Raw genomic sequence first — 27,059 nt, 5'->3', positions numbered from 1 at the left:
AACCTGGCACACATAGTCTCCCTCCCATACAAAGACCCTCTTTTACAAACTTAAACTGGCATGCATTTATAACTGTCATTCCAGTAAGACAAGCCAAATTGTTGTTGATAATTGAGACACAATATAACAGAGGGCACGCGGCGTGCAGCAGGTGTGTGGTTAATCAGTCACGGACTGCAGGAGGGGGGAGGCCTGACTGTACGGGAGCAGGCAGGCTTTTACACCAGCTCATTGCTCTGTTGCAGGGGGGTACGCTTGGCTAAATGCCCGACACGGTGGGATTCTTTTAGAGGATGCACCACCACTAGGATCAGACAGGGGTTGAGGGGTCAGGGGGGTAAACAGGGCTTGTGCATGCTGGGCTGCAGTGGAATGGACGCAGGTGCTCCACGTGATCTACGATTAATCTCCCCTTTATGACGGAAGAGAGAGAGCCCCTGAAAAGCATGAATGAGACTCATAAGCCCCCTGCAATTATGCCGAACCACAATGACGAGCTGGAGTGCTCAGAGCAGGATTCATACGACCATTTGCATAATGCACCTCACTGAACCAAGTATCCACACACTGCATTGTTTATAAAGAAGAAAAATCGCTAAACCAGTGGTATGGTTTGAGATGGGAAGTGGGAGGAGCTGCTGGTTCTGGGCTAGGGTTAGGAATATTTTTAATCACAGTAAATTCCAATTTGAAAGTTTTCTTTATAATATAAAATTAATACTCATGAGCTTCAGCCACCGTTGCTATGGAGAAGAAGTCAATCAGAGTTGTAGCAAACAGGACTGGATTTTAAAAAATGGCTATCTCGTAGCAAATCTAGAGATAACATCTATGAGAGGGATAGACTGAAAAAAGACTCTCTGCTCACTGATCTGATCTCTGTTTGCGTTTTTTGAGGAGATATTATCTCTGGCTATGAGATGTGAAGCTGTGGAAGTCGACTGAACCGTGTGTGGATTCTACTTTATTCAGTCTGTCCCTGCCAGGTAGCTAACGCTAGCTACCCTGCTGTCTGCAGATATCAGGCAGATAAATTAATAAGCAGACTTTCAGTTTCTGCCCTGTCTGTGCTCAAAGTGATAATTAAAAGGGGATGCACTGTACTTAGTTGAAGCATCTGGTACTGACCGTCCATGTGTAGCTGTATGGGATAGCATGTTTTTGTTTTCAAATATGCATAATGACCTTGCAGATGCAGGTATTTTATTATTCTTGCTTAACTGTTTTGCATGTGTAGGCCTAAAAAAAAACATGTGTTAGTCGAGTGTTGCGTGTGTTAAAAATGTGTTTGCCAAAGAAAATAAATCCTTGGTGCACAGTTTTATAACCGGGAACTTTGTTTAAAATTTAGCCTATAATGTGCACTTTACACATTTTATGTTCAGGGAAACACACTTAGAAGGAAGTTCCCTGGATACATTCTGGTAAGCGCTTTATGCAACATTGGTATTTATCTGATGCAACTGGATCATCAAGAACATTTTGGACATTGTGAATCAAAATCGAATCGAATCGGGAGATGAGTTTTTGTTCCAGTTGTGAACACAACACTGCACCATAGTTGCTGAATTCTTTTAACATTGACCCAGAATCTGAAAGTGATTTTATTTATACTGCTGAATGTAGGCTATTATCAGTGTAATCTTTAGCTTCAGCTCGCTGTTAGCAACGCTCGCAACAGAATTATAACCTCACTTGTATTTAAATGTCTTAAGAAAATGTTCCTTGGGAGTTGTAGTTGACTTCTCTCCTTAGGTTATGTCTACAAATACAAATTATTATAATTATTATAATAAAAATGTCTCATTAAGCCTCAGTTCTCAGGAGTTAAATAGCTGCTGAGATTGTGTGATGTGAGCTTTTGCTTCACTGCTATATTCTGTTACTTTCACCCAACAACAGACAGCAGCTTCACTGTTATCTGATTTCTTGTAAATAGAACTTTCTACTCTGCTTCACATTTAAAGCTTTCTACCAGCAAACCACTGAAAGATTTTTTTATTACGCTACAGGAAGAAAAAATGGTTTCTTATCTAGATCTGGATTTTTTTCAGGAGCATTTTTTATGTCATATTAGTTTGGGTTGATTACTGAATGCAGCACCTTTAAAAAGGAAGTTCCTGTCGTATGAAAAACAACTAATGGCAGACAAACTTTGTCTCATTGTGGTTGAACTATTACTAAAGGTTTATTCTGTCTTCTGTTTCCGTGCAGGATCACTCTGAAGGAGGTTCTGGGTCACCGTCTTCATGGATCATAGACCTGAGTCCATCATACGACATGTTCAGATCCGCCAATTCTCCCTGCAGGTCCAATCACGGTACTTTAACCCCTAAATCTACCCAGAAAATAATTATTTTTCTTGATCTGTGTTTGCTGCTATGACATATCACCTCTCTGTTAAAACTCTGGCACTCTCTCTTAAGAGCCTATAACAACAATACTTAATCAATACAAGAGCCTGTCTTCACCATTAGCGTCTGATCCGGTAAAAGCCCACTCACTCCCTGTCAGCTCTGCTTTATTAGGAGCCATTGTCTCCTCACTGTCAGCGCTGTGTTTAGCGTTCCCTTGCCTCCGGTACACTTAAGCCCGTTAATCCTTGCTAGGGCCAGCTGGCTCGAAGTATCACCTTCACCTTTGTGGCCGGCTTGTGTACATTCATGAATGATGGTTCAGAGGCAGCGCTTACTGTACGGACTACAAACACTGGAAAGACAGGTAAAAGGTCAGAAGTACTGTCACCACATGGAAATGGAGAGTCGCCCTTAAGCTAATAGCTGGCTCTTTTTCCTCTCATCTTCATTTGAGCAACTCTGTCAGACTGTGATCATGCTCTGTTTTTTTTCTCGCTGGTGACTCACTTGTCCAGTATCAGTCATTGTTCTATGACGCTAATGGTCCATGGTCTGCTGTATTCCTAGAGCATGTTACAAATGCATCCATCATATCAGAGACTGATGTGTCTTATGGCCAAGCTGCAGCTAACCGTTTAGACTAAAGTCAAAGTAATATGTCTTTCTAATCCAACATGGCTGAAACACTCAGTGTTTGTGGTGTTTTTGATGAAACACATCCAGGAGTGGAGGAGGGTGGAATTGTAGATCAGACTGTGCTGTGACCATCTATCTCACAAAACTTGCAGGGATAAAGATCCTCTTGGGATTAGTATCAGTGTGCTTCAAACAAAAGTGCAGAATTTTCTAAAAGCACGCCCACTTTATGCAGCGATTGACCAGATATGTGGAGGTAAGAAAGTTGGCAGGATTTGAACCTTTCTCTCAGGCTCTCTTTTTCGTTCTTCACACAGCTCATTCAGACACTTTTCATGTGTACAACTGAGTGCAACACTTTGAATTCCTTTGAGGAGAGACTCTCTGAAGGTGTGTGCCGTTATCTCCATTTGTACGGTTCATCATGTCTCTACGGCTTTTCTCCCCACCTTTGAGCTTGGCCATTCAGAACAGCTATAAACATTTTTACCTCTTTGGAAGACACTTCAAATGACCCAGTTTGTTTGAAGCACACTGAACCCATTAGACATTCATATTAGATTAGATGTTTACTATATAAGGAACCTAAGCAAGCTGTTGTCAGGACACCCGGAAATTCTGAGCTACATTTCTCTGTGCTTTTCTAAAATGTTGACTCTAATGTGCGATATGAAACTCAATTTCCTCTGTGTTTCTGACAGGGAAGAGTGACCTTCATACAATTTAAGAGCCTTTTTTTTTATCGCGAATGATTGATTTATTAGCTTGTTAAATGTATACAATGCACATCCATTGTCATAGCATACAATGACTAAAATTCCATTCAGCTTTAAAATGCAGATTTTTATGCTCATTACACATTTTAAAACAAGGCTTTTAACTACTCTATAAGAATTAAACAAACTCAACTCATTAAAAAGATGTCACCCAGAGGATCTTGGTGATGGCTTGTGTGCTTTGACCTTTTAGAGGCCAAAGGCATGGTCACACTTTGGGGGAGGAGGAAGGGAGGGGGGTCATCAGCAGGGCGAGGAGAGGTCATGCCTGAGGTCACACAGTCTCTAAAAGATGCCCAGTGTGTGGCATGTCTTTGTGTGGAAAGGTAAGATTTGGTTACCCTGGAGGTGCGAGCAGTTCAACCTTTGAATAGGGATCCCAAGTAATGGAGGGAATGACCCCATTATGACTCAATGTATATGAGACAGTTGAGAAAATGGGCTTGTGACCCAATTTGCATAAGTTATAGTTGATCAGTTCACATGAAAAAACTGATAGTTCACATTTAGATTTAGGGAAGATAGGTTGAAATATATACCATTTGTGTTGAAATGATTATTGAGAAATTACGTATTAGACTTACATTGATCAGATGGGCATAAAATGACTCCAACTTTATGGTAACTTTGCTCTGTGTCATGTTATTTGCTTTACAGCTTTTGTAAAAATAAAATTAATTATTTCTGCTTTGATATTTTGGGGGTTTGGACAAGCAAACAAGCAATTTGAAGATGTCACCAACATTTTTCACTCTTTTCCGAAATAATATAGACTAAACGATTAAAGGGGCACTCCTGCGATTTAGTATCACATGTCCATAAAGTTGGGGAACTCACATGAGACAGGTTTAAAAAAGAATGACCAAGATATCCTGATAGTTCCTAGTATCGGGCAAGCTCCAAAACCACTGTATCTTCCATTTCCCATAATGCAGATGAATATTGTCATTGATTAAAATAACCCTTCTTTTTTTTTCAAACTTTGGAAAGCTTCTCCAGAGCGACAGAAGACATTATACAATGGTTTTCACAGGCTGAATAGTGCACCTTGTGATGAAAATAAATAAAACAATTTCAGTGGAATGGCCTCTAAAAAATGTTCTTTTTTAATTTAATAATAAACAATTTCTCTGATGCCCATTCCATATCAATGAATTTCCCACCTGTCTCTGGATCAGTCAGCAATGGCTGAGCAGTTCTGAGATTAAACTGAAGCCAGAAATGATAAGTGATAAGTTGCTCATGCTCCCCAGTGAGGCTCATGATAAGACCTTTGTCCATTTTTGCTCATCAGGAATTCATAGGTAGAATAATCCCTCCCCTCATAATTGTTTCATGACTGTTTTCCCGCTGCCCCGGTCACTCTGTGCTCACTCCAGTGTTTAGCATTCAGCTGCTACTAAAGATGTTAGTATCCAAATGAATGTAGCGATGTGCAGGGCCACAAAGAGCACTAATCTGAACTGACCCTGGTGGATTGTTCCTGAAAGCTGAGGAAACTGCGGGACAGATTAGGCTCCAGAAAGACAGAGAGGGTGCAAGCAGAGATTAGTCGTGTACTAAGCAAGGATCGTTTCCCCCCCAGAGGACCACACACTGACAGTGTAGCCATGTCACCATTGTCTCTAAGCCACCACCACTGTGGACTCATTGGCTATTGTCTCCGAAATCCTCCAGCGTTTCCCCAAAAACCTGGATCAAGCCCTTTGATTGGCACTTGTCAGGGCTGATAGAGAGGGTGACGTGTTGGGAAAAGGCTTCGATAAAGGAGCCCTGAAAGGAAAATCCCCTCCCCATGAATAATAAATTGGTGAGGATTTTTCTTTTTTCTCCACCCCGCTCCTATTCTGCCATTCTTTCAGGAGATAGAGGAGTGAAGGCTCTGGGTGGCATCAGTGAATAGCCTCAGCACACTGATTGTCTCACTGATGCTCATCCCTTTCTCAAACACGCAAAGAAAGAGATACAAGTCCAACCTTCTTGCCTCTGCTGGTGTACTGGATGGTAAAGGGCAGGCAGTGTGTGTTGGGTAGAGTCGGAACGAAGGGCGGGCGGTGTGTGTGTTTATTGTCCTCAGTGGCCTTTTCGAAATCAGCGAGGGGATTTGACTCGGCCACTCGCAGCCAAATCCAGCTATCTGCTGTGTTCAGATGCTGTGGTTGGTATGGTAACCTGCTCTGTGTGTTTTAGATGGGCTCTTGTTTCCAGCTTGAACTGACCAGTAATCACTGCTATGCATTCATGGATTAGGACATGTTGGAGGTTAGGATAGGAGGGTTTCAAAAGGAGGAAACCAAATCCTGAATAATTTTAGTTGCGGTTTCAGCCTGCTTTAAAAATTGTACATTACTGAAACTGTCTGGACTTTTAACCAGTGCTGAAATTATTAGTCAGTTAACAGATTATGTGACCATTATTCGGGTCATTTTACCAAGGAAAAATACCAAACATTTGATGTAGCCAGCTTCTGAAATGTGAGAATTTTGTGGAATTTTCTCTATTTAATATCACTGTAAAATGAATATCTTTGGATTTTGATTCCTTTGATCTGAAAAAACAAGCAATTTGAAGACGTCACCTTGGTACGGTGGCCCTGAGAGCTCAACACACTACAAGTAAAGAAAACTGTGATGATGAGCATTTTATACTATATTTAGATATTTTATAGATTATACTAATAACTAATTGATTAATTGTAAAATTAAACAACAGATCCATCTAAAATGAAACTATTTCATTTTAATTTTATGTATGATGCGTTTGAAGGAAACGTTTTTGGTTTTTGAAAACTATTATCTTCACATCACATTCATCATGATGTCACTGTAGATATCCCAGACATGTGGTTTATGTTGTATATGAAAAAAGAAATGATTGATGATAAAGATGAATACATTTCTCATCCCATCGTCTGTTTTGGTGACTTGAGCCGGACATGGAGGCTGATGGGAGCGTGTGATTGTGTGCAGTGTGGTGGACGACGGCCTGTCAAATGAGACATGGCTCCATCAATCTGGGCCGCTGACCTCTGCTTGCTCACTGACGGGATAAATGAAACCACGCCACCATGTTTGGAAAGCTTGATGAATCTGCTGTCTGTCAGCTACTCGACTGGTCAAGGTTTCTCCTCCTAATGAATAGAACCATCTCCAAATGTATCACATTTGAATATCGCTCATGTGCTAACACAAGTAACACTTGTGTTTGCAAAAGTACCATGAAGAAAAGAGTCCGAAACTCTAATGGAAGCTGTTGCGAAAGACAATCGGAGCCCTCCTTAAGCTCAAGTCTGCATTGATGGTGTCCTTTGTCTCTGTGCTGCTACACCAAGAAGATTATTCTATGGACTTTATATTCAGAGATAATGGGACTCTTAATTGGCTGGTCAGAGACAAAATGGATGGCTGCTTAAATTTCAGGGAGAGCGTCCATTCCTTAGTGATACTCTGAAAGGACTGAAGGGAGATGTGACTGTGGCATTGAGGAGAACAATGTGATGCGAATTAATGTTTATTAAAGGAACAGAAATGGGATTTATGGGATAGTGCTTTTTACTAAGTGGCTACTTCCACGTGGACGACCATGAATACATATGTGCTTTTTTCTTGTTCAGGACTGTGGTGATTACTGTGTTAAGTACGTGTGTTACATGTGTTAAGTAAGTGATAAGTACATTTCAGACTACAGCAGAAGACTACTAGATGCAAGACTTCATTAGATTTTTTATGTATTTTATGTTGTATCTCTCTGCTCCAGGTTCCAGCACACATGAAGGGGAGTCCAATTATCCAGAATGGAGAGAACAAGTCGAGTCCTCAGCTGGAGGAAGGAGGCCCGGGAGTCTTGATCACAGAACTGAAGAGAAGGACAGAAGGATGGAGGAGAGGAAAACAAAGGTGCTGAACATGCTTTCCAAACTGCAGGACGACATGCCTCGTCAGCCAAATAGCAACAAAGATCGCTCCAACTTTAAGGAATGTGAGTTTATTATCTAATGAAAATTTGATTATTTTATGCCTTAAAACAAAACTTTGGCTATTTTCAACCCAGACCCTATTTTGCTGTTATTTTCCATCATATACCTTTTCAGTTGCCTCACTGTAGAGCTACAGCTTGAATGGTTTCACAGCTGGTCAATACAGTCTGAACAGCCCAAAGGTCTCACATCGAGCTCACTCTCTAATGAGACATATATGTTTATCTTTTGATGTGTCCATGTCCTGGTAAATTTCAATATTTGTTCATGGAAAAGAAACATTCTTCATGCACTCTTAGGCAGAGCCAGGAGAAAAGTTGTATTAAAATTCTTTATTTAGTGGAGGATGAAGGTTTAAAATACTGACTCTGCAGGTAATTCAGTTTTATGCCTGAAAATCACAAACCTACATGACCAGATTATAATCTTGTTCTAGTTTGTTTAACTTGTTCAACTTTATCCATTTATGGTTTCAATTCTCTGCATTTTAGACTCTTTGACAACAACACCTCTGCTCTCATTCATGCAGCAAACAAGACGTAACAACAACAAACGAAAAACTATAGACTTTGGGCAGACTAAACCTAGTAGTGACCTCCTGTTTCCTATATTATCATATGTCACTTCTAGCCCAATCTTACACCACTAAAGCCAGACTCAATTAGCCAATAAAATCAAGCTAAATATATGAAAACCTCCACATGAGGTTGGTAGTACTTAAGACTTTCTACCCCCAGTGTAATACCACTTTTTTTTACCTCCAGTCCTGCAGTCATGCTGCTGGACCAAGCTTTCTATATAGGCCAAATTTAAATTATACTGTACATGTAAGGTCATTAATTCACCATCTGGTCACCAACAGGTCTAAGTCTACAATTACAGAGCGAGAAATGAATTTGTTGTAAATGTTTTGAAGGCTTCTGGGATTGATTACTATCAATTGGCTCATTAAAGCTCAATTGGAGACTGCACAAATCAAACAAGGTGCTGGTAGTGAAGCAGCTGAGGATATTTTGGTGAGAATTAATCATTATAATAAATAGATGTATGAAAACAGGGTTCTGGGTGAAAATGCATAAGTGTTATACTTACTGTTTAAAATCGAGGGTTTTCCAAATAAGCATCATCATGTTTGAAGGCTAAATCTATCTCTGCCTGCCAACACTCTTCTTTGCCTCCTTTTCACACAATAGACCCATGAGGGAAAATCAACGCATTTACGACGCGTTTTTTAATTACAGCACTTGATTTTTAGAATTGCCTATTTTGCAAACAGGACTTTAGCCAGGAGTTCTCCAGTTTCCCTCAAGTGCCTAATTTCTGGCATCCAAGCCTTTGTGAGAGCGGTGGGGCCTGCAGGTCCGACAATAAGCATTCACACCTAAGGTCAAGGCTGAGGGGCCGGCCCTCTGCAGAGGTCAGTCAGGTCAAAGTTCTCCCGTGAGTGCTGGCACCCATGAATGGGACTGATTGGACAGGTTTGTTCAGACAGTAATCAAGCAGGATGAAGAACCCTGCAGCTGGCCTCACTCTTCTGCAGCAAGGTTATTACTAATGGAAAGCTTTTGTTGCGTTACAGGAGGATGGACTTTGGTGTGTGTGTATGTGTGTGTGTCATTGTACTTTTATTCATGTAAAAACCAGATTGAGTTTTATATATATGGCGTAGTTTTTGGGTTGTCCTTGCTTTCTTAAGGGGCGTCAATCAGGCTACAGCTTTTTGTTTGGAGTTGGAGGAATAAGTTTACGATAAGGGTAAAACCAGAGTAATTGTCATTGTTTTCCGCTTTTACCAATTTACCAAAAAATAGACACATTTTAAAATGGAAAAAATTGGTTTTAACTCATATTATATCCCCACACAGCTTAAAATCTCTGGATTTTCTGCTGCAAGAAAATGTACACCAAAGTGTACAAGAAGAAGTGTACAGTAAACAAGCTTTGGTGTCAGACCAGACTGAAATGTCTCAACAACTATTGGATAGATTGCCATGAAATTTGGTTCAGATATCCATAATCCCCAGAGGATCAATCCTTATGGTGAACATTACACCTGCTAAACATCAGCATGTTAGCATGCTTGAAATACTTTCAAGTGCTGCCTGAAAGTAACAGTTCTAGTTTTATTTTCTATTATTGTGCAGCCCAATGTGATTAACATCAATTTTTACAACTTTTGTCTTTCATACATAGTCAGATGCCATATATTAATATCCAATGAAGACATGTTTTTCCATATCACGCAGCCCTTTCTTGTGTTTATCAATAACAAACTTTGCTATTAAGGTTAATAATTGATTAGGTTCAGGTTAAAGTTAGGTTTAAAGGACATGTAATGAATTTCGTCATAACACTAGAAGTACATTGATGTGAGTGTGAACTCTGTGACCCTCCAGGTTGTCATCAGTCAGCGGTTGCTGCCTTGTGGCTCATGTTTGGAGTTAACAGTAAGAGCACAGAGAAAATGTACATAAGCACAAAGTACAGATGTAATCATGTTCTCCGTACGAGGTGAATCGTGTCAAACACTTAAGTGCTGACTAGATCAATGAGTTGGTACACAACAGAATAACATCTTTTTACTTTATACTTCTCTGCTAATGACTTTTAGTGGCATAGTTTGACTTTTTGTAAGCAAAAACTATGAAACTGAAATTGTAAAAGCTGTGAGATGAAAAAAACAGTAGTGACTTTACAGATACAACAGTGATAGAAACATAAAATACACAAGGACAGACAAAGAAAAACAGGGTGATGTTTAGAACTTAACATAATACACATTTAAAACAAAACAAACCAAACAAGGATGAAATAATAATAATAACATCACGCAGTTACAGTGATTTAAATTAGTGTACTAACACTAAAATCTCTACATGGCTCTGGAAGGGAGGAACCAAGGCATGTAGAAACCGGATGACCCTTGTTTGTACAGAGTCGCTGTGATTGGCTAGTTATGTGCTAGCTAAGCCTGATTGGTTGTTTGATTCAGACCGGGTCCAGTTTAAAAAAAAACTAAATACAAAGGGGCGGGCGCCCACACACACACACACATTTTTTTAAAGGAACCCTTCAATTAAATATTGTTAGTGACATGCAATGGTCAAAATTAGGTATTTCAACTCATTTCAATTATACTGAAATAATATTGCCTACTACAGATTTAAAGTGGCTATAATCAGTATCAATATATATTAAAAATCTATGTTAAGGGGGTTGTTCATAGTGACAATTATCACCTGACGCTACAGTTTTCCATCAGCTTTACTGAGCTTTTTAGCATCTTTCAGGTCATTGTTTTGGTTTTCTGGCCCACAACTTTACTGTTTTGGTTCGCTCTCACCGCTCTCATAGTGGCCTTTTCATCCGCAGCAGGCAGCTGTTTTCAGTGCAAAAGCTCTAAAAAGCCACTGTACACTACCTGCTCAGCACCAAACAGCAGACAGACACAGTTAGCGACTAGCTTGTAACCAGTTGAGCATTTAGCAGCTAAAGAGCCAGATATTTCCCTCAGGAGTTGGTGGAGACCAAAAACAGAGCTAAAAGGAGAGTTAATATTGGACTTACATTCACCTGGTGGCCAGAAACACGACTCCAAATGAATGGTAATGTTGCTCCGTTTCTGGTAGATGTGTAAATAAGCAACTGTTTGCTAACAAGTTCACCATATCAACTTCAAAGGTGATAATACTGTATTTAGGTGTTGTTGTTCACAGCTTGTTTCTGCTGCCCCCAAGAGGCAAAAAAAACAACAGTTATTGCAAGTTTAACACAAAAATATTTGAGACAATGCTGTAATAACTGTTATACTGATACTGATACTGATTTTGTCCGGTGGTTGCTTTTACATGTGAAATAACAATACCTTAATTACAATACCGACAATACCCTTTGAACAATAGGAGCAGATTGAATTGCATTAAAGAAATTATAGCACGATGAGTCCTGAAATTATAAAAATATATATATCGAAGGAAGAAATTTCTACATGCTTTTTCTGGACTTTAAAGGCCCCCATCATTTGTGTGCTTGGTGGACAGCCCAGGCTGAACAGACTGTATGTAAGTGCATGGAGAACAGGGTGACACTGATGTCAAGTAGCTGTGGTCTCCTTTGTGTTGCCACAGAGTAGCAGCTAGCGCCTGTTAACCAGCGTCTGAGTGTGGTGTGGCGTGGTGTGAGGGACTCTGTGGGTCTCCGATGAATGTCAGTGTTGATATGGAACACCTGGTGGCCAGCTTCGCTTTGACCCCACCCACCACCACCAGCCTATATTACTGTTTTATACCTACGGCGGGGATCAGGCCTAATTGTTGTTTTCAAACAGTGAATGAGCCAAAAAAAGACAAATACGGCCGATGAAATGAACAAGAAAGACCAGTCGAGTAAAAGAGAGATGAAGGGAGGTTATGGCAATAGTGTGAGGTGTTTGTGAACTTGTGTGTGTGCAGGAGGATGTCCCTAGTGCGCGTTCGGGTACAGTGCCTTTATGTAACCCCTGTTTGCTCAGCCTTTGATCTGGAATACCTCTATGTGGTTACCATCAGTCCAGAATGACTGGGCAAACAAACAGCTCGCCTATTGATGAGCAGCAGCGTGGAATATGCCCGTTGTATTCACGAGATAGAAAAAAGGACGGGGTAGAGGGAGAAAGAGCAAAGTAAATCTGTCAAAGAGTCTATTATACGGTGTCCAAACAGAGAGCGCCCTCCACAATGGCCTTATTAATGGCACAATGTCAAGGAGCGGCAGGGCAATAATAGCAGATGATTTTGCTTTGTGAGGTTATCTCTGGAGATCTGGTGTTGCAATACAGCAGATGATTTGGACTCTGGGGGCATATCGGTGTGGATCTGTGGCAGGAGCTGATTGGGCATAGGCGTGTGTGTGTGACACGCTGTGAGTGTGTGTGCGGATAGCGTAAGTTGTGGTTTGTGGTGAGGCCGATGGCGTGCAGCCAGAGAGAGGAGTGTGGCTGCTACGTGTGTCTTTGTTTGTTTTTCTACCAGAGCTCTAACCCCCTTCAACACACACACTCCTCAGTCTTTTTGGAGAAAGTGAGGGGGAGGAGTTGTGTGTTCATGGAGCTGCAGGAGAATGCTGCCAAATACTGTCACCCTCTTCTTGTAGTACCCACTCAAGAGAACCTAGCACACGTTGCCAAATTCTGCCAAACACCAGTAAGGCACTGATGTGCACCAGCCCTTAGTATTTGTAAAATTGTGCCTTCTATAGTAATTGACAAAATAAGTTGTTTTTTGTTGCCTTCTAAAACTTCCAAAAAAGCTGTGACCACTACAAAAATAACTTAGGTGTGTTTTCTCATCTGCCATTTAAGTTTAGGCAACTAAAACAGCTTGGTTAAGGTTAAGGGATCATCATAAGGGAGATCATGGTCATGGTTAAAAGAAACCAGTGCTTACTCTTGGTAGTGGTAAGTGTGATCTCTGGTGTTTAACTTCAACACATTGTGTTTTGCAGGAGCATAACAATGTCATGCTACTCCTGTCTTTGCTTCTGAGAGAGGACAGTCGTTATTTGCCACAAGAGGTTTACCCCTCCTTGGAAGTTTTCACGTTTATTGTTTTAAAACATTGAATAAAAGTAGAACTTTTTTGACTCCGATCAACAGGGAAAAAAATAAATTACAAAAAGCAACATGTAATCTACTTTGATTGGGGGGGGCTGAATAATGAAAAATCTGGGTTCAAAATCACTGTCTTACTGACTCATTCTATTGTCTGAACACTCAGTAGTTTTCTGTATAATGAGCAGTAAATTGGGATATCTGACACGTATGAATCATCATGCGTCACCACTGCCAGGTGTAGTGTTACATAATGTGTCACACAATTGAACAAAGGTGAAGCATCCCATTGAGGCATTTTAGGCAAAAAGTAGTATACACGCTGTGGATCTTAAAGAACTAGAGAACTAACTTGTGGGAAACGAACGCAAAGCCACCATCACTTACAGTTCTATCTAAATAAAATCCAATATTAACACAAATTCGGTCAGTTTAGCTCATTTATGCATGGAGTCATGAGGGTGAACGTTAACCAAGTAGTTTTAATTGCATACATTTAAGCACACCTTTGCTATATCAGTAGCAGTACAGAGAGCTCTTATGAATCATTTTTGTGAGAGTTATGTGGGTCATTTTGGAAGACCTCCTTTGGAGTGTTAGACCTTTAGTGGCCATGGAGCTGTTTTTCTATGAGTGGGGCCCGTGTTTTGTTCATCTCGCAGTCTCCGTCCTACCAACAGTGTCACATTATTCCACTGATCTATAGGTGGCGGTAACACAACAAGATATGCTGCAACGCGCCGGCAAAGACAGGGAAGAAGAAGACTGCAAGCTAGTAAACAGGGATGTAAACAATTCTGGATTTAAAATACTTAAAATCTTACTTTAAAATCTGCTTTACAAATGTTTTATGAGGATGGAAATGCACTTGACATGTTTGTTAGACCTCAAGGATACACACATTGCGATTTGGTGAGTAACACTGGATGTAAACATATCTTTTGTTTGTTTACAAGAAAACGCCACAGGGCATCTTTAAGCAACCTGCGTATTCTGTCATTGAAAATAAATGAATGAGGACTTGAGATTCATTGCTCTATAGGTAGTAAATAAGAAGTGATTTTGCTTCACATTCATATTCATTGACTTAATATTCACATTAAAAATATCAATATTCATGCAAATTTATAAAAAGTGCGAATAAATGTGTGAGCGTCATTCCTTTAAGTTAATATGCAGTTTTACTGTGAGTAACAGAATCTTTATAGGCTCAGTTAAATCTGTATGACATACATTTCTACTATATCATTGCATCAAACTCATGTAAAGGTAGATGGAAATTTTTTACTTTACTGCTTGATAAATTGATGATGAAGTAGAGATCATTACCACTACGTCACTGCCTTTTACTTGTAATGCTTTTTCACTCAAAAAGAAGTGCATACTTGTAAAGGCTACAATAGCTCCAAGCACATTTAATCTACTCTCCACGTGCACATGTGGTTGTCTGATTGTTTTATCAGAAAACTCAGGTCCCTTCTACTGCATCTCCTGCTGGTCTACTGCAGTCCAGTGTTTTTCCTGTAACACTTCTATCAGATAAGGTTTCGATCTTTACCTTTGATTCTGAGCCTGTTCAAAACGCCCAACAATAGCTCATTCTATACTATTGTGAAATGATACGCTTGGCCTGGTTTACAGGTCTGCTTTGGCGCTCAGACCTCTCACCTCCTTATCTCACAGCACCACACTTCATATTTTATGGCATGGTATCGCATTGAGGCAGTAGATTTACAGGATCATCACATATTTAAACCCAAAACATCCCATAATCCCATTTCTCATTGACTTGCTGCAGTTAAAGAACGGTTTAGACTCAGTTTATCTGTGTGTATGAATTTGCTCTAAATTTGTGCTCTTAATCACATATTTTATGGCTGTATATGTGGGGCATGTTGCACTCTTACATTCTCCTGCTATTAAAAAGGGGGTCACCTCCTCTTCACTGCTGAATGTGACCTTTGTTAAAGGAATTATGGGACACTTTGTACAGTGTGATGATGAGCAGAAACAAAAGTCTGGGATTAAGCGGGAAAGAGAGCAACAAACAAGTGAACTCGTTAAAAACACAATAGACCCCTGTGTGTGTGTGTGTGTGTGTGTGTGTGTGTGTGTGTGTGTGTGTGTGTGTGTGTGTGTGTTATAAATTGCATCCTAGCTTTGACACAGATTAACTAATATACTGTGTGTTTTATTTTAAATACTATTTCAAATTAAAGCACTAAGCTGGTAAGTGGAGCTGGGTATGATTTAACATTTTTCGATACTAATTGCAATACAGTACCTGAGTTTCAGTGCTGAGACAAGACTTTGCTGATACCTTGAGGAATATTAACTTGTTTTTCTACAAAACTCTTCATTTCAAAAGAAGCCAAACTTCTGCAATGTGAACTTAAATACAAACAGCCATAAAGGAATTTGGCCTAAATGAAATACAGTCTAAATTATGACGGTGTAGTCCCTCATTCGTCAAGGAGTGTTCTATCGTAGAAAAGGTTTCAGTCGTAGTCATCTGGACACTGTTTTCAGAATCAAGACGTTTCGGCTCCCATCCGGAAGTCATTCTCAATTGTGAAAAAGTTTCCAGTTCCCGTCCAATTTTTTCACAATTGAGAATGACTTCCGGATGGGAGCCGAAACGTCTTGATTCTGAAAACAGTGTCCAGATGACTACGACTGAAACCTTTTCTACGATAGTCTAAATTATGATTTATAGTTTAAGTGAAATTTGAATTTTCCTTACTTTTTGTGTACAGAAATCTAAGCTACAATGGCATTGCAGCTACTGTGCATAATTTTCCATTTTTCAAAATAAGATAAAACCATTTTTGGATATATTTGTGGGAACAGCATCGAGACTCAACAGCGTTGCAAGGAGATGTGCCATTAACTTCCATGGTGTGCTACTGACTGGAGCTCCTCAATCCTGTCCAGCCTATGAATGTTGATACAAAATGTTTTCCTCCTTTTTCAACGAACACATATCGCAGCTTATGTACCGTTAGTAGTTTAAGACATCTGTCCTCATCGTGCTATTAAGTTTGTATCCCACTTGGAAAGTAGAAGCTAGCAGGCTAGACTAACTATCTTCCACTCGGAAAGTGGAGGAGGCCTAGCTTGTTAACATTAGCACTGATTACCACTAGAATTTCCTTTTGTTCATGTTATTTCAACACCTGCCACCCGAAGAACACTAATTTAACTAATTTACTACTTAGCAAGGTTTTTGTTAAGTCTAAAATTGCAAAATTATGATTCAAATAAGGAACTATCTGATGAAGTAAGTAAGTAAACAAGACTGTGAATCTGAGCGGACATTTGATGCAAGTTTTTGATACTCAGTGCTGCGGACACATTTCAGGCAATAACAAAAAAAGCATGGAGGTCACAGAGGGAAATATAAATCATACACAGATGAGTACCAATAGTTGTCAGACGAGCAGTCAGCAGTGTTTTTCATCTGTCAGCTTCAGACATTGAAAATGACGTCCAAGTATGTGTTAAATGAGTTGTGACTGGTGAACGAGCAGTGACTCTGCAAGAGAAAAGGAACAAAACAGAAAAACAAACGCCAGTGAAAGAGTGAACCTCCCTGCTCATCATCATCATGGCCCCATTCTTCCTCTCTCAATTGCAACTGAATCGCCTCGGTCTCATTACAGATTATGGCCTCAGCAGAGTGACTCTCCCCTTTCTCTCGCCTTTCTCCACACAGTCCCTCTCTTGATTAACATTTTCTGCTAGGCTTCACACCAAAGGCACAACCTGTGCGCTTTAAAGGCAGGGTGAAAAAAAAGCCATCAAGCGCTGGAGTGGAATCAGATAAGGCTATCAGGCAGGAGGCTTTACTGCCTCGGCTTTGTCCTGCTCCTCCACCCGCCCTCGCTTCCTCCCTCAATCTCTCACTCCACTGCACCTTTTGTCCGGCTGATTCCCTGACGGAGTGCTCCCTTCAACCAGGGACCCTGCGACCTCCTCCAGCGCCACTGCACTGCAGGCCCACAGTGTGTGTGTGTGTGTGTGTGTGTTGTACACAGCAGCAGCGCAGACAAGAACAGGCAACAGTCAGGGCTGATGTTGAGGTTGAACTTTTTTAAACTCTGCTTCATTCACAGAACAGTATATAATCAGCATTTTAGACAAAATATATCCTAGTAACATAACATCAAAGTGTATATCATAGCAAACAGCATAACATGTATCTTAGTTTTACGACATAATATATATTTATTAAATATTTCCTCCAAACAATAATTTCACCTCTTTTTGAGGATTGTTTTCCAGTACAATCACTGATTAGAGATCCCACTAAACCCCCTTTACAATAAACCCCATAATAAGAAAAAGAACTACATCAAGAATAACTCACTAAAAGCATTAGCATCAGAATCAGCTTTATGTGCCAAGATGTGAACATACACGAGGACATACAGCTAAAAAAACAACAAAGCTGAACAAAGATAGGTCAAAATAATCATTGAACTTTAATGCACTTACAAGTAAGTGAAAAATTAGTTGTCCATTTAAATATATATAAAAAGCAACAGAGTATGGTCTAAACCTGCTCTATAGGAAAAGTGCAATGAGATAACTTCTGTTATGAATTGCCGCTACATAAATAAAATTGAATTGAAGTGTTTCTGTAAATCGTAAACAAATGCAGATAGCGCAAAGGAATACATATTGAATGGAATAGCCATTACTGTTATAGCCCGACCGATACAGGGTTTTGAGGCCGATATTGATATTTGAGAGTTTAAAAAATCTGATAAAGATATATCGGTTGATGTTCATTTTCTTTACGCAACCCATAACATAAGTAAACATTTTTGATAATCACTACCCTCTGGTGGACAAACTGTAGAATGGTGACACTGTTTCAAAACATATCTTTGGCATTTCTGTACTTCAGTCTTGTCATTTATCGGCTGACATATATGCTGATACCGATATATCTGCAATTAGATAATAGTGACAAATTTATGGGTCGGGCTCTAGTTACTCGTACTGAACTAAGTGGCAAACCACTAAACATTATACATAAAAATGGAAGGTACATACGGAACTGAAAAAACATAAAAACAGACATGTACCCAAAGTGCTCACACAACCACAAAATAATGAATCAAAGCGAGATAAAAGTAATGACCTGAAACTTTGTGAAAAAGCTACATAGTCCAGACAATAAGTAAATGTTAATTATGCATATTCACACGTATACAGACATACAGTTCATTACCATATTAGTATAACTGTACTATTTTAAGCAGCTTAAAGTGTAGCAACATACCATACTGTCTGGTTATCATAAGTTTATCTTTTCCTCATGTATTGGTCAAGTAAAATCTCAATCTGCAAAGTAAATTCGATTAGTTGCATTCCACCCCTGGTTGTAGCTGCTCCAGGTGGTGTTATATCAAACTATGATTACTACTACTACCATTAACACAGTATTACTGTAAACTTTTAGGCATCTTAGCTATGGATCTAGTTAGTATATCATGTAATATGTTATACACTCAATGGCCACTTTATGAGATACATCTGTATCTAATGCAGTCCAATACAACAGCTCTGCCATAACATCTATATTTACGAAGCTCATAATGTGCTGAAAGCTAAAATGTGTGAATTAATTCATTTGTTTATTATTGAGGACATAGTTAAAGGTGGTGTTGTACTGAACTACAGTATATTGAGAGGTGTTTCTTATTTTTTGTCCTTTGCATGACCTCGTTAACATCTCTGACAGTGTCAAACCAGAACATTATAGGCATCAAAAAAGTAGACTTTATGGCAGTTGTATTGGATTGCATTAAACTGTACAGGTGTACCTAATAAAGTGGACACTGAGTGTATATTTCTAAGTGAAATATGTATGCAATATCTGCAAAGTAACTATAGCAGAAAAAGAAGTAAAAAAATGTAATGTATGAAAGAATCAGAAACAGGTTTATTACCAAGTAAGTTTTCACATACATGTACAGTGTTTAAAATATGTATAATAAAAGAGTGCAAAAAAAGTGCAAAATATTCACTAAAGAATGTGCAAATGTTCACAGTATAAAGAAAAAAGAATATGTGTAATGTGCGAAAATAAAAACCTAGAGATTTGCAATGTCAAATCAAACTGGACGTGGAGACTTTGCGTTAATGGAACGTGTAGTGTCCCTGGGGCGGGATAAGAGTCAGTGTCAGTGGGGGTCCTGGGCCTTGTTCATGAGGCCAGCTGCAGCCGGGAGGAAACTGTTCTTGTGGCGTGAGGTTTTGGTCTTGAATTAGATAGTAGTGGAGTAGATGAACAAAATGGAAACAAGTAAATTTAATTTAAATTTAGTGTAGAGTAAATGCTCTTCCACCTGTGGAAAAAAGATGGACTCCCCACACACACACCTGTATGGTTCTGGCCAGTCAGTAGAGAGTATATTAAAGCACCATGGGTCCTTTTTTAAAAGATATGTTCATATCTGTGTCGCTGGACTCACTGAAGTCACCACAGGTCAACTGCTAACTCTATTCCAGATGGTCAGTGAACCTCAACCTCAGCCTGCCTCATTGTAAAAAAGAGAAGCTGGATCCATTCACACTCTCACACAAGCTGCCATTTCACTTTAGCAGATTGGCCAGTGCACTGATCCAGCCACCATGTGAATGAGTGTTGGTGTCTTTTGAAGGGAGCGGACTTTAAATCCCTGGCTGGTCCCGTGCCGGCTGAGCGGCGGCTGCATGTGTGACTCCAGATCCTCGTCCTGCAGCCTCTTCTCATCACAGATATTTGCAAACAGATGCGTGAAGCCAGCCCGCAGGTTTTTTGATCAATCAAGCTTTAACAAGTCAAGTTGACTAGATGCGAATGTAACATTTTGCATGTGAAAGGACGAGGCCACAGAAGGCCTGGTTTTGATTAGGTCTAAGCTGATAAATGGCAGATTCAAACAGCCCCCCTGCTATTGCAGTGAAACCCCAGAGGTCCAGGGGTTTAAGTCCAGACTGATATCAACTCTGTTGCTCCTCTTTCTTCTCCAAACCAATGAATAGATCCATTATTCAGTAGGCTCATTCTCATCTTCTAAATTGAAGTGGCAGCAGCTTAAAAGCCCCCATTTTCTGTCCCCCTTTTTTTTTCCAAGTTGCTCTCCCTCCCAAATTTGCCTACTGAAATATTCATGGGTGTGGTTAGCCTCAGTTTGTCCCCCTCATGTAATCATCGTTTTTATATTGGACACTTTAACATTAATCATTACATTTGAGTTGAAGGAATAAGGTACTGTTTTTATCAATTAAAAGTCTTTTGAGAAGAGTCTTTGAGGATTATGAACATAAAAAGGTCACAAAAACACAACATTTTTACTTCTGGATGTATTTTACGGATATTTTTACGAAAACAGTCAGTTATTTCTGTGGCTTGTATCAGTGCAAAAGTCTCAAATTTAAAAAGACACAAACTTGAGCTGAGGTGTTATTAGATGCACATGTAGGACTGCAACACCTATTTTCAAAATCTCATTTAATCGTTTGGTTTATAAAATATCAGAAAACATGTCACATGTCTTGTTTTGTCCAACTAACGGAGCAAAACACAAAGATATTCAGTTCAATTGATTAATTGTTTCAGCTCTGATTAGATGTCAGAATTGGTCTCTTTCCTTGCTTTTTATTATTTTGACCAATCCAAGTGTATTTCCAGTTTCTTATTTAGTCACTATTCATGCTGAAATTATTTGGCACAAGATATTCGCTCACAGTAAATACCTTTTTCCTGATAAAGCAGAATATTTTGGTTTATTTCAAGGTCTTGGCCGCTGCATCAACAGCATCTATTCAGCAGCCAAGTGCCACTCTGCCCCCCCACAATCAAGGCCAACTGGACTTCCTGTGAACCACTCGCCCTGTATTGTCCACCCTCCATGACCCTAGTGCGACCAGAAGAAAGAAATATTGCTCAAATCCACTCTGCACACACACATGCTCACAGACAGAAGCCTAATGTTGTTACTCAAGCTGCATTTGTATATCACTGATATACATATGGTATAATGTAATACCTAGAACAAATAACCATCTTTTAGACTGAAATGTTTTGTTCTTGTGCAGTCAGGAAGTCCAGTTAATATGCATTCTACAAGCTGTAAAGGTTTGTCTTTGTCTTCTTCTCTTTGCAGTCGACTTTTTGGCAAAGTATTGCATTTTCAGTCAGGAGAAGCTGGCTGAGTACAAAAGAGCTTTTGAAGCAGTAAGTGAAAAGGCATTTAAACCCTTTATATTCTGGATATTCTCTTTCACTCACTGTAATATGTTGAGAATAAGGTGAATTTTTCTCTAACAATAACAGTGATGATGATAGGGCTTCAACTAGGAATTATTTTCATTATTGATGAATCTGGCATTTATTTTCTCAATTAATAGATTATTTGTTTGGTCTACAAATTGTCAGAAAATAGTAAAAAAAAAAAAATGTATCACAGTTTCCTAGAACTCAAGTTGACATATTTAAATTACTTGTTTTGTCCAAACAACAGTCTAAACCCAAAGTTATTAAATTTACTATCATGGAAGACAAAAAACCCAGTAAATATTTACATTTAAGAAGCTGAAACCAGTGAATTTTTGGCATTTTTGCTTTAAAACATCCCTTAACCGATTATCTGATGATGATGATGGTGGTGGTCTTTCTTTGCAGGAGGACAGTGATAGTGATGGCTACATCTCCTGCCTTCAGGTTCTACTTGCTCTTAAAAACATCATCCCTCCAGAGCTGCTGTCTGACGAAGAAGAGATCTACATCTACAGGGTTGGCTTTTATTGTATCTGTACACATGTAAATACAAATACAAAACCATTCACATATACAGTACACACACACACACTGCTCACTGCACACAAAATACCCCAATCAGAGCCTCCGACTCACCCAATCGTCATAAACGTAGCCCAACTGTTTTATTAAAAGTCACGATTACAATAATGACAAATGACCTCTATCAATTCTGTTGGATAACGCATTAACCGTTAAAAGTCTTCACTTATATGAAGAGATCTAAGCTTTTACAAGTCATTTATCGTAAAGCTATGACTGAATAATAACTTTTAAAAGAAAAAATGTCTCTAATTAGTTGTAACACTGAAATGACTGAAATGGTTTTGTCGCTCATCAGTTATCAGTCATTGTGTGTTGAGCCAAGCCTGCAGAGCTCACTGCCCTGTCAGTCTTCATCGTACCAATCGGAGGAGAGGAGGAATCGATTTACTTTTCGTCAGAGGAAACTTCCTAAATGGTACAAAACGTTTCTGAAATTATTACGTCAGCCAAAACAAATTTTCCCACCTAGTCAATAACAAGACTATGAGTCTACAGCCATTTTAGCATCTCTATGAGGCTGCACTGCAGTACTTTGAGCTAAATGCTAACATCAGCATGCTAACATGCTCACAATGACAATGCTAACGCGCTTATGTTTAGCAGGTATAATGTTTACCATCTTAGTTTAGTGTGTTAGCATGCTAACAAATGCTAATTAGCACAAATTTAAATCTTCACCTGATGATGGCGCTAGAGGGAAATCAGAGGATCACCAAAGTCAGTACGATTCGTACTCTGGGGACCATGAATGCAGATAGTTGTTTAGATATTTCAGTCTGAACCAAAGTGGAGGACTGTCAGACAGACATTGACAAACCTGGCAACGCTGCTCTCACATCGACAGGGTTGGTCATCTAATCTCTTGGGGGGTTTTTTGTTTTAGATCCTGGAGATGGTGGACTTCAGAGTGACAGATGGGCTCGTAGACCTGAGGCTCTTTGCTGTGATTGCTAGCCTGGCACAGAAAATAGCCACCATGGAGTAAGTGACCGTGAGCAGACATACTCTGCACTCCTCAATGAAGCCGGAAGAGGAGTCCCTGACCTGCCATAAATAAGAACGAGTGTGAAGAGTGTGTATGCAAGTTTGTTCCGGTGATTTTGTCGGCTTGTGTGGGGCTCTCTTTGATCCTCTTCTCTTTCTGTCTTCAGACATTTCATGTGACTTTAGAAGTCAAAGTTATGCGTTTGGATGTGATAGCCGCATATACAATGGCATTAAAACTATTAATCTATTATTCAATGACAGAAAATTAATTGACAATGTTGATATCAAGTTATTTATTGAGCAAAAATACTAACCATTCTCTGATTTCAGCTTCTCAAATGTGAGGATTTACTGATTTTCTCTGATTTATATTACTTTAAATTGAATATATTTGGTTTTTGGACTGTTGGTTGAAAAAAACAAGACATTTGAGCTTTCAACTGCATCTCACTGTCTTTGGATCTTGAATTAAGTTTTTGTTTCCAAGGTGGAGAATTAACTTTAACACTCAAAATTATATTTATTTGTATATGCATACAGTTCACATTGTTTTGTAACGGAGATAAACACATAGATTGAACTAGAGCTGCAACAATTAGTCAATTAATCAATTAGTCGAACAGTGGAGGCCCAAAATGTGCTAGTTCCAGATTCTCAAATGTGAGGATTTGATGCTTTTTTTGCCATACATGACAGTAATATGTTTGAGTTTTGGACTGTTGGTCAAACAAAACAAGACGTTTGAGGGTGTTAACTTGGGCCGTGGGAAATTATAACGGGACTTTTTCAAAACGATTAATCGAGAAAATAATCTGCAGATTAATCGATAATGAAAATAATAGTAAGTACAGCCCTATTTTTGAACCCTGTGCAGACAGAAAACATCACTCTGATTTGAACTCGGCCTTAGCGTCCTTGTGTCTCTACATTATGCCCCATATGCCGCAGATTCCCACACACATCGCTTTTTTCCTGCCCTGGGGTGTATAGCTTCCTACAGACAGGAGTGTGTGGAGCCAAGCCTACTCTGGAGGTCTCAGAGGGTCAAGGCCTGCTCCCAAAGCCCTCACCCCGGTGTGAGAGCTCCCTCTCAGCGAGGACAGGGCCAGGGTCATGGGTCTTCTGATTTACGGCCAGCCCTTTGTGTTGTGTATTAGAGGAGGCCTGAAGACTGACTGGCCCACTGGTACGGAGAGACCAGGGTGTCTGCTCTGTATAGAGGCAATTATAGTAATGATAATGAATGACCATATTAAACCTCTTTTCAAAAAACTCCTTTTTGCAATTTAAATAAGAGAGAAGATCAGCGCTCATAATGCCAGTTCCTAAACAAGAAGAAAACAATAGCATCCTTCTGTCATCTCATCCCAACTGAACTAAATTGATCCTCTTACCTGTTTCAGTTAATCCTGTTGTCTCTAATCCTTTTTTAGAAATGAGCTGCAACAGTAGTTACACAATCAGCCTTTCTGATCATGTAAGGCTGAGGAGGTGCTTCCAACGTTTTTATATATATATTTCTTCTTCCAATTTTACCTCACTAATTGCACCCTTCCCCCCCTTCACCCTCCTCTTTTCTTTTCAACTTTAACTGTCCGTCCCTCTCATGTCTCTAATCTCTCCGCCTCTCTTGTTGCCTACCTCTCACCCTCTGTGCCGTGCTGTTTTGGCCCTTGACTCAGCCCATCTGTCTCTGTGTAGCATTGTGCTCCCCAACAAGTCCACCTCACACAGCGCCACATTCCCTCAGGGCAAGTCACATGATCTGCCAAGAAGCACATTGCTATACAGGGTTCCCAGCATCAGTGGAGCCGTCGCAGTCATTGTTATTGTCGCTCTCATCCCTTGTTGCTTGTGTTGGATTTGTGAGCATGCATGCGTGCACCGAGTTACTGTAAGTCTCCTCCGTTCCTGGAAATTCCCTGGAATAAATGAGTCAGGGAGCGAAGGAGCGCTAATGTTGGAGAAAACATGAGACAGCAGAATCTAGACCAGCTCCCCGTCACATAAGCTGTCAGACAGTAAGAGTCCCTCCTCCTCCAGAGAGTTCCCTCTTAACCCAATCAGCACAGCATCACTGCAGCCCGCTCAAAAACATCCCAAAACATCTCTTAATTCTGTCAAATCAAACTAGGTCAGAATAAGTTTGCATCCCTTCAACCCCCGCCTTACTGTATACCAGCTCCCCAATGAGGGGACCGCCAAAATTTTTGGGCATTACGTAAGCGAGAAGTCTGCTGTGTTGGCCTCAGCAGGGTGCCAGAGGAGGGCCGACAAAAGAAAATGGGTTAGGCTGCTATTATCCTCCATCACCAGTCCCCTAGCCCCTCGTTTACGCTAGCCATTATCACGCCAGTGTCCTTAGCCCACCAGCATTTGGACTCTTTTACTGCAAACCAAGTGCAATTAATGATCATTAGCTGCCCTGTCTCGCTTCATCTCCATCAAGCCCCTGCCTGCACCATGGTTGGAGGACAAGGGCCAATCACAGAACTGGGAGCACTCAGGCGTGCAGTGCACTCGTTGGCCTAGTGCTTGGCCATTCTTCGCTCAAACAGGCCATTGAGCGCACAGCGAGGAGGGGCTCATTAACACCGGGCGCTCGTTAGAGAAGGGACGGCCGTCGCTGTGCCACACGCTGGACTGCAGAGGTCTATCCCAACACAATTGGTCGTGTATCCCTCTAATTATCCGAGTGGACCTAGATTTTGTTGGTTTGCAAATGGTCAAATTGCACCAGAGTGTGCCCTGGTCGCTTATTCTCCTCCCTAAAACTCCACAGAATCCCGCTCACCCTGCTCCAGCCCCCCCATCCCCCACACACAGACACCCACTGTCCCAAAACCAGAGCAGTTTTATCCGTTACTGTGGCAGGATGTCCACGTGTGCCCACGTATTGTTTGGCAGCCAGGCCACTGTGAGCAACCACAATGGGCTCAGAACACTTTACCATCACATCTCCGCAAACACATCATCGCACGAGACAGACCCGCCAAAAATCACCCGCCATCGCAAACAGATTGTCCTGAATTCATCTGCAGTGGCAACCAAAGTATTTAATTATACTCCTGTTTATGGACGAATTTACATTGATAAGATTAGTTTTATTGAGATTCACAACAACTATGTCGGGACAAACGTAGGCCCTGTTAAAGGTGCACTGCACTGATTTGACACTAGAAGATAATTTGCCTAGTCATGTTTCGTACTACTACTGTGAAAACTATGGCTCTATGGGTGGGGTGCTCTGGAGGAGATTTCTCATCAGGGTTATCTTGCTTTGGGCTTGGAGACACCAGATTTCTAACAGAAAATCTGCATTACAAACTGAGGGCATGGGTATTCACCAGGCAGGAAGGGTGTAACAAAAGATGCTATTGAGTTGCATTATGGGAAGTGTAGGATCCAGCTTGACCCTACTAGGGACTAAGAGTCAAGATATCTCGACCTCTGCTGCTCATTCTTGATTCAATCTCTGTCTTGCAAGTCCCCCAACTTTATGAAAATGCAATACTGAATCAATGGCGTACTTCTTTGAAAACTATGCTCACATGTTCTTTTGCAGAGGCAACGTTCACTAATTGATACGATCATTTTGCTGTTTTCTTCCAGCGAGTTTATGCGATCACTAATCAGCGATATGGACTTCCGCTCATTAGAAGTGAGGCTCTTCAAAGCGAAGGTAATGCCAAGGTTTGGCAGAACTCCCACCACATGTTTATACTCTTGTTTTCATAAGATGCACTTGATTACCTCCATGCAACATCACTCTCACATTAGTCACATTCATGCCACAAACACCACCTCCGCCTCTCTTTCATGGCTCCGTGGGTATAATTATAATGAAATAAATACTAGTAAACACTTTGAAGAGCAATTC

At 40.3% G+C, this 27,059-nt stretch overlaps 1 protein-coding gene across 7 annotated transcripts in view; it reads left to right on the top strand.

The window, feature by feature from the left end:
• LOC122871396 overlaps window positions 1–27,059 on the top strand; it is a 67,432-nt gene that overhangs the window by 33,996 nt on the left and 6,377 nt on the right. For all 7 annotated transcript variants that reach the window (XM_044186467.1, XM_044186471.1, XM_044186470.1 and 4 more), the window contains exons 9-14: window positions 2,215–2,320; window positions 7,526–7,747; window positions 21,495–21,565; window positions 22,013–22,123; window positions 23,076–23,173; window positions 26,792–26,861. In XM_044186467.1, the coding sequence (XP_044042402.1) occupies window positions 2,215–2,320; window positions 7,526–7,747; window positions 21,495–21,565; window positions 22,013–22,123; window positions 23,076–23,173; window positions 26,792–26,861 (678 nt within the window). The remainder of the gene's footprint in view (window positions 1–2,214; window positions 2,321–7,525; window positions 7,748–21,494; window positions 21,566–22,012; window positions 22,124–23,075; window positions 23,174–26,791; window positions 26,862–27,059) is intronic.

Source organism: Siniperca chuatsi, linkage group LG23 (assembly GCF_020085105.1).
Source record: "Siniperca chuatsi isolate FFG_IHB_CAS linkage group LG23, ASM2008510v1, whole genome shotgun sequence".
Taxonomy (NCBI): Eukaryota; Metazoa; Chordata; class Actinopteri; order Centrarchiformes; family Sinipercidae; genus Siniperca; species Siniperca chuatsi.
The sequence above is the reverse complement of the archived record's forward strand: the minus strand, read 5'-3'. Positions and strand labels throughout refer to the sequence as shown.